Source organism: Pagrus major, chromosome 4 (assembly GCF_040436345.1).
Source record: "Pagrus major chromosome 4, Pma_NU_1.0".
Lineage (NCBI taxonomy): Eukaryota > Metazoa > Chordata > Actinopteri > Spariformes > Sparidae > Pagrus > Pagrus major.
In genome coordinates, this window is record NC_133218.1 from 17,339,318 (window position 1) to 17,351,356 (window position 12,039).

The window sequence follows — 12,039 nt, forward strand, 5'->3', positions numbered from 1 at the left end:
GTGACATAAAAACATGATGTTTGCATGATTTTATTTCACTCACAAAAATGATGTTTGTTAAAACCATCTTTTCAATCACTGATCTGTGTGCATATTTAAGTGATGGTTGTTTTAATTATATGACTCCACATAGATACAGTAGCTGCAGTATGTATGTGGATTTAGATGAGCTGGCAAAGTGTTCAGGCCAATTTAAACTTCATCTGCATGCAATCATCTCAAGTGAACAATGAGTGAGGTTGTGTTTGTTCTCTCAGGCCTCAGCAGAAGGACAGACAGGATATAAGGGAGAACAAGTGGATCTTGGCAGAGCTTCCAGGAAAGAAAAACTCTGAAGTGCCGCAGGTGCAGACTGGGTGCAGTGCTCAGAGGGAAAACAATGTCTGACAATTTGAAGGACTCGGAAAGTACTTCAGCACAACTCACTGGTAGAGTACTGTGATTCATATGCAGATGGGCCCAGACGTTTATGAGGGCGGACATGTTGAAAAGCGTCTTTCCTCCAGGGACTAAACAGCTCGGTTTTATAGTATAACTGAAGAGAATTTAACAGAATTCACAGAATAATCCAGATCCAGCTCTGGTTTTAGACCATGTTGAGGTTGACATCTAGTGGTTATACTTCAGAGTAACATCTAAGTGTTGATGAATGAAGAAAACACCCCCAGTACTACATTCCTGCAGTAGCAGAGACTGCACTTTCAGGACCCTACTTTTTGTTATAGTTTTGAAGGTTTAGTCCACCCAAATAAAATTCACTTTTAAATCACAATGTTACGATGGTCAGGGAGCAGTCCATGGCTGTCAGCCATCGGCAATGGACGATGGCATCGTTCATCAGCCCAACCTTAGTTGATATCACCCAAATACTACTGTCTGATTCATTATTTATAGTTTTAATGGTTGATTGCACCTAAAGAAAATGCTGACTCATTTTTCTTTATAGTTGAAAGGTTGATCTACCCAAATAATACTTTGATTCAGTATTTATAGTTTTAAAAGTAATACCAAGGAACAATACAAGAGAAAGATGTTGATGAAGGTTCTCAGTCATCCAGGTCATGGTAAGTGCTGTATCATAGGCACCTGGAGTTTCTTGAAGATGTTTCACCTCTCATGAAGAGAAAGATCTTCACTGACTGATTTTTTTAATGCCTGAACAAACTAATTAAACAGACTCTATTTGTTTTCATGACTGAATAAACCAATAATAATAATAAAACTGACCTTAAAGGACAACACAATTTCATACTGTTTTACTTTGTTTATATGTGGCGGACCCTGCCACCTTTCTAGCTTCAAACAGTGTTCTGGGGACCTTTTTTTCCTCAGAGAACAGCTTGTTTATTCACTCATGGAAAATGAATATTTCTGAGTTTGTATTATTACCTAATTGATATTGTAAATATAAAAAAAATGAGTTTAAATTTCTTCTCTAAAAGTACATAGTGCCCCTTTAAATGTGAGTTTTAACTGGAAAAATGAAATCTGCTTTGTAGGACTTAAAATCATCTGCTAATCATTTCCATCTTAATTAACCGGCCAACATTTGAAAGCAAATTAAGTCCATGAGTCATAATTGTACTGGAGTTTGAATGTGGCCTGAATAGCCTGCAGCAGAGACACGAATGTTTACAGTATAAATCCTCATAATAGCACGTTTGTTTATTTATTTATGTGGTGCTAAATTAGCCTCAGCTCTTCCTGAGTCATCCACTCCTGATTTTTTTTGGGGGGGGAGGGGACTTCCGTGCACCTGGCTACGTCACAGGCCGGGATGAATTCACCTGTTTCGGGGTGTGGCCAGAGATGAGACGATGACTGCGGTGTGTGGAATGAGGCGAAGATACCCACAGCTCAGACAAACACACAGGACCACACGATGAACAGCTGGATCTGAGCTCAGCTTAGAACAAGGTTTCGTCTTCCTCTTCTTTCACTGTCAGTCGAGGAGTTTTGTTTCACACTTTGTTTTAGTCGGTGCTTATGTTTCGTGTCACCATGCGGAGACTATCCGCCGCAGTCCTCCTGCTGTCGCTACTGAAAGGTAATTTTTATTTCTGTACATTTACCTCATGTTGGTTTAAATTACATCTTGTGTGTCTGTTTATTAAATTAAAAGTTTGTCGACATTTTCGAGGGAAACTAGCCAAGCTGGAGGTATCGGTCACATGACAGTTTTGTTTATCTGACGCAGAGATGGATATCTTGTTTACAGCGGCCTGCTCATAGGCTACTGTATGTGGTTGAAATGTGCTAAGACAAAGACAATAAAGGCCTCTTTTGTAGAGTTTTCCCCACCATTTTATTATTAATGTCCTCTCTTAATTTAGAGTACTTTGCAGCTTGGTATCAGATGACCCAGTTGTGTTTTATTAACTGGAACCTAAGATTTCTGTCGTCTTCCATCATATTTCAGTGAGTCATTGTGACCTGTCCACATTCAGAGGCAGTTTGACTCAACAGGTTTCATTCCAGGTTCCATGTTTGCTTGGTAGTTTCACAGTAAGCCATTTCCGGTGTCTGTGTCACCTGTTTTTCTGGTTCTGCCACTTTGAAATGAGAGAAACAACCCCTTTCCCCGCACACACACATTGTTTCCTTCTTACCTTACTTTTCCTCCTCTGCATTTTGACATGACACAGGCCACTGTTTCTGTGAGCTGCCAGCATCTTTTGGGCACATGAGATGGCTTTATTCTTACACACTTGCAGAAGTAAACGTGCGTTTCCCGTCCCTCCACAGTGTCGGTGTGTATCCAGGTGATTGTTCCCCAGCAGGAGCGCAGCACAGCTCTGTTTGCCTCAGTGATCCTCCGCTGTGACTTCTCCACCTCAGCAAACCTCCAAGATGTTCTGGTCACCTGGAGGTTCAAGTCCTTCTGCAAGGACCCCGTGCTGGAGTACTACTCCACAGGTACAGTAAGCAACATACCCCCCACATCAGAAGAAAGCATAGTGGAGTAAAAATGAGAAAAAACTTCCAGTATGTTTTCAGCCTAATCTGCATATCAGATTTCTTTCAGTAATTAGACGATGTATTAACTGTAGGCTCCAACTATCTTCTTGCTGATCATGAACACTCGGTTGATGATGATAAATAATGATTTCAGCATCGAGAAGTCATCCTTGTTTAACAGACTTTCTAGCTCTGTAGCTATAAGTCAAACACATCACTGTTGTAGTCAAGTTCACATAAACTGAGACGGAGTCAAGACCATGACCAGACCAGTGCAAGTCCCACACTCACATGACAACTTCTGATAAAATAAGGAACTCGCAAGTCATAGGTACTCCTCAGATTGATCTGAAAGAACGACATTCCCATAAAAAACCACTCACAGACAACAATTAAGATTCTGCTTCATGCACCTTTTTATTGCCATATATATGGATATACACAGTATAAGTGCACCATGAGAAATGTCAAATCAAATCATATCATTTTTTTAAAATCTATTTTGTCTCATTCTCATTTTTTCAGCCATTATACTGCATTTCACTCCTCATTATGCTTGTTTATGTGAGAAATAAATCCATTGAATCCTTTAATTATGATGTGGGGACTTGCTGACGCTAAGCTATACGTGATTTTACATGGTTGATAAAGGCTCTCGCTCTGGATTTTGGTATTATTTTTTCAACATTTTAGTATATTTATAAGAAGACTGAGAGTCTGTGGTCATGCCAGCAACTATGTGAAGCTTGTATCTGTACTTAGTGCTTTTAGTTAAATGCTAACGCATCCTGGTTTGCATGCTAACATTTGGCATTTCACTTAAAAACACATGTAGAGGAAAAGTGAGAGAATCATTAAAGTAGGAAGTTGTAGTCAGTAGTATTCATTCTTTAATGTCTACAAATAGAAATTTCCAACTTTGTCAGATTTAGAACGATAAAGTCCTGGACTTATTTCCATCATTTTCCCTGGTGTCACTATTTGGATAGTCAATACTCATCCAGAATGGCTGTAGCGTTGTGTGATGCTTCACAGTAAAGATGCTCTGATCATCATACCTACCAAGCACACAGGTATAAAACAAAGGGGATGGCGTGGTTGCCAATCACAGGAACGATTGTCATTTATTTATAATGAAAGCGTTGCCTCTGGTTTTGCAGCGTACCAGTCTGCACTACAGCTGGGACAGGACCCAGCCAATGACTGTCCAGATCGTCAGCGGACGGTGCGCACGGTGATCCAGAAGAGAGGAAGCAACGAGCCGACACTGGGAGCAGAGTACCGTGAGCGCAGGATCACCATCCAGAATAGTGAGTTTTCACTTTTGCCTGTTCATACTGCACAATAGAGCTGAAATGAAAAGTTGATTAATCGATTGACAGAAGATTAATCTGTAACAATTTGGATAATTGATTAATAATTTAAGTAATTTGTTATGCCAAAAGAAAAAAAATCGCTGGTAGTGGCTACTTATTTGCCATATTTTGTAGTTTTCTTAGTCCTCTGTTTCAGTTTTGTGAATATGTTTTCGTCTTTTTGAATGTTAGTCAGACACATTTTTAAAAAATGTCAGTTTTGGACACATTTTCTAGACCAAACAATGAATTAATAATTGAGAAAATGATCCACATATTAATAAAAATTATTGCTAGTTGCAACCTAACCAATGTATTGCTTTATCACAATACAAGGAGATACTTGGATTGTTTAAAAAGTGCTTTAGAGTTTACTTTGCCACTGTTTAACTGGAAGTGTGTGTGTTTGTACAGAGGCAGACCTGGTGATCAACGAGGTGATGTGGTGGGACAATGGGGTGTACTTCTGCGCGGTCGATGCTGCTGGAGACACCTCTGGAGACTCTGACAAAGAAGTGAAACTCATTGTTTACCGTAAGAAACGAGAAGAAAAAACACAGTCAAAGATCCACTCACTGATTTTATTGTAGCCCTGAATAGTGCCTCGAATATGTGTGGCTTTGTGGGTTGCTGTTGGGAGCTATAACAAAAATCAGTAACAGAAATACCCATCTATTTCTGTCGCTCCATTTCTTTGAGCACACCGCAGTAATGGTGCCTCTTCCTTGCTCTCTCAGATTGGTTAACGGTGTTGTTCATCGTCATCGGAGCCCTCCTCCTCATCATCCTCTTCGGTATCTGCTGCTGCCAGTGCTGCCCTCAGAGATGCTGCTGCTATGTTCGCTGTCCCTGCTGCCCACAGCAATGCTGCTGTCCTGAAAAAGGTACCATTAGGAAAACTCCTGGTCCACACACATATGGGGACTTTTCTAAACGGATATTTTTGTTTCCTTGTTTAAAAAAAATATTCTGTTCACATTGGCCTGGCCAGTAGGTGGCAGTAAACGCTACGTCAACACATTCTGTCAAGTCAATTGTATTTATATGGTCTAAAATCCTCTCAATTAGTAAAAAAAAAAGAAACTCCCTTGACAGAAAACCTCTTGTAGCAGGGAAGGAAAGTAAATAAATAAATACATAATATGATACAAAACTGTAAAAAACTGCCAAGTTAAGTTATAAAATTCTAATTAGACCTAGCAGTACTATAAAAGAGCTTATATCTAAAAAAAATGTTGTTGTGTTGTAAAATGTCTTTATACCTGTGAACAAGGCATTCAAAACATGGGGCTAGTGATAAGTATAAAATTCACAACTTGTGTTGTCAGAAATACATAGACGACAAACAAAAACGCAACTTACGAGTGGAAAAACACATATTCTGAATTTGGTTGTTTGCATTTAAGGGATAAGTTCAACTTTTATCAAGTCCATCTCAAAACAATACTGACATGACGATGTGTACGTTACGAGAATTATTTATCGTTGTTAGCATCCTCCTGTCCATACTGACCCTGAGAACATCGCTTCCTAACATGATTTGAATGTGATGGGTGATTTAAAATCTACATTCCTTGTTTTGTGTAAAATTGCATTTTTAAGTTTAGCAGAAGGCTTTGTGAGTCTGTATCAGTCAAATCAGATGTGTTTTGAGTACAGTATTCACTCTTTGTGTTGCTAATCCTCCACTGGAGCTCAGCAAGGAAACAATATTACACAAAAAACACTGTAACTTTAGATTCGCTGAAGGCTCATAGCTTCACATTGCAGATGTCTTTCTGTGGCATGAATACTAAGAGAAAACCTTCCTGTATTAACAAATAAGAATATTGTGCTTCCTCATCTTTCAGCGGTGATGCAGCACCGTATGATGAAGGATGCTCAGAGGGCCATGGCTCCCTGGTTTGGAGGACAGCCGGTTTATGCACCAATGAGCCATCCCTCCTCCCAGATGAACCCCCTGCTCTATGCAGGTACACAAACACACACACACACACACACACACACACACACACACACACACACACACACATCATGTTACACAGTAAGTCAGTTAATGAGCACACTGTGGCTTTAACACCTTCAGACTGAAGGTGGGTATTCATTGTATCAAGTAACTTTATTTTGTGAACGTCTTTGTCTCTCCAGGATCTGCTTCAGGCAAGAGCTTCCCCATGAAGCCCATGCCCCTCCCTCCTCCTCAGTCTTCAGCTTACAGCATGCCCCCTCCCAGTGGCAACCACACGCCTGCCCACACCAATCAGATGCTTGATTACCTGGAGGGCCAGGTGAGGGGGATGGACATGAACAGTCCTCTGCTACAGGTATGTAACCACAGATGTTCTCATATCTCAAATCTGATATGTATCATGTATGTAAACCCTTGCTACGACCAATCCTGGTTACTATATCTTGGTATTTTAGTATCAGTTCCACGGAGGTGGTTACATTATCAGTTATTTTATTTTGATTAAAATTAGTATGTTTAATGCACAGTGTGTAATTTCTGCCGCTACAGTCATCTCTCAGTCAAAACAAAACAGAAGATGTAAGTAGCGTAGGATCATGGGAGTTGTCTTCATTGTTTAACAACCACCTTTGCTGATGAAAACGTATCTATGTGACTCAGGCAGGAACGTTCACAGACCTCTACCAGAAGCTCTAGAGACACACGACCAAATGAAACGCATTGTTACCTTGAGCAGAATAATGGATTTCTGAACGTTGTTAGAAACATTTAGGAGAATGTGCACAACTCAACAAAATAAAACAAAGGTCTAGTTGTTTTTACACATTTTAATGCAGAAATATTACTCAATATATCTTTAAAAGAATCAAATAATTTTTCTTTCATTTCAGTTTTGCAATTGCACAAACTACCAAACAAGTTATTTTCAAAGCTTTTGCTTTTGCAAAAAAAAGTCAACACAGAGTGCAGAAGGTGCAATCTTAATCAATGTGATTTTAAGTTAACATTATTATCATGGCAGTGGATTAAATGAGACTTTGGGTGTCTCATAGAGGTCATGGAAGGGTTAGGGTTGGTTTATCCTCAATCAGAACTAGTTAGTAAGGCGTGTTGTTCAGTGTCATCATCAGAGTTAGTCGTTCTGGATAGCCACAGTCGAAGGCAGAGTTAAGTCATCTGTCACAGAGAGAGGTTACCGAAGCTATTCGACCATCGGACAAGCAGTTATGATGGAGCATAATGTTTTATTTCATTAGCAAAGCACCATTACTAAACCACTGAACAGCAAAAGGATACAATCTTTAGCGAAGAATTTAGCTTTTTGTGTTACTTTCTGATTATTTTGATCCACATCTGTCAGGGCACTGATTGAGTCATTTCCTGTTGGTACACAATGTTAAACTGCAGCATTGCTTATGTTATAACTGCCAAAACAGTTTATACTATACCTGTAAATTTCACTGAAATGTGCAAGTGGTGGTTGTCATTTGTATTTATGAGTTATTTCTATCTATTTCTTCTTCCCATCAGTCTCAGCCACCTCCATCCCTCCACATGCAGCAGATCCCACCTCCATCCCACCACATGCAGCAGATCCCACCTCCTCCACAGCACATGACCACCAACGTCCCATTTTCCCCCGGCCCTCCCAGCATGATCTCTGCCCTTGATGATGGCCCGATGGAGCGTCGTGTCATCACACTTCCACCGATAAGAGAACAGGGCAGAATCCCACCACCTGCACCCAAAACTCGCCCCCCGAGCTCCAGCGAGAGCAGCCGCAGTGGCTTCGGCCGCCGTGATGAACGAGGACCAGCGGGCAGGCGTTACCCGTCACCACCAAGGTCTAGAGGCATTCCCAGGAGCCACAGCCAGGATTTACTGGACGGGCTGAGTCGCAATGGGGAACGAGGAGGCATGGACCGCCCCCGTTCCCGTTCTAGGGATGACCTGTTTGACAGCAGGTCCAGAGGAAACTACTCACGCTCAAGAGGGTCCTGGAGCTCGGATGATGAGGACAGCAGCAGGAGAGGAGGAGAAGGAGGGAGGAGAGGAGGTGGAGGTTGGCCTGATAAACCTCCCACCTACAGCGAGTACGAGCCTGGACACAAACCAGGTGCACGGAGGAATGAACGCTACTCCGTAAGAAACACACTGCTTTAGTTGATAGACATACATTCATGCAACGCACTTACATCAAGACAAATGCACACGCACTCAAATAACGGTAATTATAACAGACAATCTGAGTCAAACTGATTCCTAGTGAAGTGAGTCTAAAGTTAGTGTGTCTCTCTCAGGACAAGAGTTCTCGCAGTGGCACCAGCATCGTCATCTGAGCCCTCCAGCTGTGAAACGCCCTCGACCTCTGTTTCAGAGAACATGCACACCTCACTAAAACTGGGAGCCTTGTTGGCTGGCTTTTGGTAAACTTTTAAGTGACACAATCTTTATGTATTTAAATAGTCAAGAACCAACTTTTTTATTACCTTTTGTTCAGAAGTGAAAAGCTGGCAGAAGGATTTATAAAATGTGAGATCAAGAGATTCACTGATGACCTATTTGGTAGCCTATAAATATTATTTTTTTCTGACATTCCTTAAGAAAACAGTAAATCTTTACTGTGACTACTAAACAGATTTTTGGGATAATATTCCCCTCTGCTGGTTCACCAGTGTAATGAAAATATTCAGAAGAGCTTTGGACTAAAAGCTTCCTGTTAGATTATTCTTGTCTCTTTTGGAAGTGAAGTTTCTCCTTTAAAACACTTTATTTGTTATGCAGTAACACAGATAATTCCTACTTTTTGTTAAAGCCATAAAAAATAAACATTAAGTGCAGAAGAAATGACTCTCAGGGCCAGTTAATTAACAAGTAAACATTTGCCACGTTCTATTAAACCCCATATAAATATGAATAGACCTTTGTGAATGCTTTAATAAGTTTATAGCTTTTTATAATTTTTGTAAATAGTTATTTTTCATGTCTCCTGGATAAGTTGAAGTGACTATAATGTATTTGTTTCAGTTATGTTTTGAAGGAAAAGGTGTTTTATTAGCATTGACATCAGCCTCTGTTCAGATGATGATAAAGTGGTTTAAAACTTTTTGTACATGTTTAAGTATTTACACTCAGTGCTTTTAAATAACTGTAAACACAGTGTGTAGATGAGTTAGTTGAATGGTGTTGACAGAGGAAATAAATGTTAACGGTCCAGAAAGTTGTTTTTTCTTTCGAAACGATGTTTGTCAGCACGACGGTTGTTGGGTTCTTTTTTTTTAGTGTACAGTTTTGGAAACTTACCTGGTTTCTTTTCTTCCTGTCGTTCTTGTATCATGGTTAATTTCAGAAGTTAACAGTGGAATAAAAATCACATCCACATGGAATTAAAGCGTTTGACTTGCTGGATGTTCCATTGATGTTTTAAAAGCATTTTTTCATTTGTTTTTGTTTTTACTCTGTACAGTCGGTTTGTCTTTATGAAGAATATTGATAATAAATGTTTTACCTTTGGGTATAACAAAACTGTTTATTGTCCTTATTACCATTTGAACTTTGATAACAGTTTTATCTTGTGTTGGTAGCTGCATGACAAAGGTCACAACACAGAGAACATCAACATGGCACAGTCAGAACAAAGACAGGTTTGTAGTGTTTTCTGAAGCTATAAGCCGAGAATGTTAAATAGTTAAGTAGTTGTTTTTTAGTCAAGAAAGGCTTTTTTCTCCATTTGTATCCCCTCTGTGTCAACTGTCTCCTCTGGTCTCAGGGCAGAAGTTGTTATGTAGGATTTTCCTCATGGCTGTTTAGTCTCATCTGGTCCCAGGGCAGAGACTATTGTTTCCCACAATTGTGTCTGAGGGCAGGTGAATCCCTCCTGGTCTCAGGGCAGAAGTTGTCTGAGGGCAGGTGAATCTCTCCTGGTCTCAGGGCAGAAGTTGTCTGAGGGCAGGTGAATCTCTCCTGGTCTCAGGGCAGAAGTTGTCTGAGGGCAGGTTAATCCCTGATGGTCTCAGGGCAGAAGTCGTATTTTTCTGTTCTCAGGGCAACGTAGTTGGACAAAAGGGAGTCAACTGTCTCCTTTGGTCTCAGGGCAGAAGTTGTTTTGTAGGATTTTCCTCATGGCTGTTTAGTCTCATCTGGTCCCAGGGCAGAGACTATTGTTTCCCACAATTTTGTCTGAGGGCAGGTGAATCCCTCCTGGTCTCAGGGCAGAAGTTGTCTGAGGGCAGGTGAATCTCTCCTGGTCTCAGGGCAGAAGTTGTCTGAGGGCAGGTGAATCTCTCCTGGTCTCAGGGCAGATTGTGTCTGAGGGCAGGTGAATCCCTCCTGGTCTCAGGGCAGAAGTTGTCTGAGGGCAGGTGAATCTCTCCTGGTCTCAGGGCAGAAGTTGTCTGAGGGCAGGTGAATCTCTCCTGGTCTCAGGGCAGAAGTTGTCTGAGGGCAGGTGAATCTCTCCTGGTCTCAGGGCAGATTGTGTCTGAGGGCAGGTGAATCCCTCCTGGTCTCAGGGCAGAAGTTGTTTTGTAGGATTTTCCTCATGGCTGTTTAGTCTCATCTGGTCCCAGGGCAGAGACCATTGTTTCCCACAATTGTGTCTGAGGGCAGGTGAATCCCTCCTGGTCTCAGGGCAGAAGTTGTCTGAGGGCAGGTGAATCTCTCCTGGTCTCAGGGCAGAAGTTGTCTGAGGGCAGGTGAATCCCTCCTGGTCTCAGGGCAGAAGTTGTCTGAGGGCAGGTGAATCTCTCCTGGTCTCAGGGCAGAAGTCGTATTTTTCTGTTCTCAGGGCAACGTAGTTGGACAAAAGGGAGCCAACTGTCTCCTCTGGTCTCAGGGCAGAAGTTGTTTTGTAGGATTTTCCTCATGGCTGTTTAGTCTCATCTGGTCCCAGGGCAGAGACCATTGTTTCCCACAATTTTGACTGAGGGCAGGTGAATCCCTCCTGGTCTCAGGGCAGAAGTTGTCTGAGGGCAGGTGAATCTCTCCTGGTCTCAGGGCAGAAGCTGTATTTTTCTGTTTTAAGGCAACGTAGTTGGACAATTCTCATATTATTGGAGTTTTAAGTCTTTTTAAAGCTGCTGTTCATGTTCAACATTGCTACTGTTCACCCACTTCATTCTGCTACATTATGAAATAACATATATTGCACTATATATTGCTTAAAATTGTAAGTGAATGGAATACAAATATATATTAAAGCTAAACATTTAAAAAATATCAAAGCCATGCAAAATAATGATTTCATCCTAACCTCCCAGAGCTTTGACAGACACAATTCCCCACATTAATAATAATATTCAGAACAATGGTGTTCCATTTATTTTATTCATTATTAAACAACACAAATGTAAGATTAATAATCTTACATTTAATCTTAGATTATGCCAAACTAGTTGATATGGTGTTTTATTGAGAATTTCACCTTTTTTGAACAAGTTAAACTATTTGGTACTAAGTTTTTATGGTTACACCTCATTGACATTTTTGCCATTATCCCCTGAATATTCTCTGAAAATTGATTAAATCCAGAAATTTCAGATGAGGTCTTCAAAAAGAGAATGTATGCAAGTAATTTGTACATTTAACCTTTTTAAATTCAACTGAACCATAAGAGCACAAAAAAAATTGCATCACATCATTGACCCACTTAGACAATAGAGATGCAACACACAGACTCTGATAACCTCCTTATATTGTTAACATTTAAAGCAAAGGACAACAAAGACCATTATGCTTTATGTTGATGGAATAAGAACA

General features: G+C 40.6%; 1 protein-coding gene across 1 annotated transcript; it reads left to right on the forward strand.

The window, feature by feature from the left end:
* The first annotated feature begins 1,862 nt into the window (after positions 1-1,862).
* Positions 1,863-9,733, forward strand: ildr1a (immunoglobulin-like domain containing receptor 1a). The gene is made up of 9 exons (XM_073464790.1): positions 1,863-2,047; positions 2,746-2,916; positions 4,119-4,268; positions 4,728-4,847; positions 5,051-5,197; positions 6,164-6,286; positions 6,462-6,637; positions 7,813-8,424; positions 8,583-9,733. The coding sequence occupies exons 1-9, from the start codon at positions 1,987-1,989 to the stop codon at positions 8,619-8,621; spliced, it is 1,599 nt and encodes a 532-aa protein (XP_073320891.1). The 5' UTR covers positions 1,863-1,986; the 3' UTR covers positions 8,622-9,733.
* The last annotated feature ends 2,306 nt before the right edge of the window (positions 9,734-12,039 follow it).

Bases quoted from the DNA above. Each gene is read 5' to 3' on its own strand.
- ildr1a (XM_073464790.1), top strand. From the start codon at position 1,987: ATGTTTCGTGTCACCATGCGGAGACTATCCGCCGCAGTCCTCCTGCTG. The intron at 2,048-2,745 runs GTAATTTTTATT...GTCCCTCCACAG, and splicing joins CCTGCTGTCGCTACTGAAAG to TGTCGGTGTGTATCCAGGTG. The intron at 2,917-4,118 runs GTACAGTAAGCA...CTGGTTTTGCAG, and splicing joins GCTGGAGTACTACTCCACAG to CGTACCAGTCTGCACTACAG.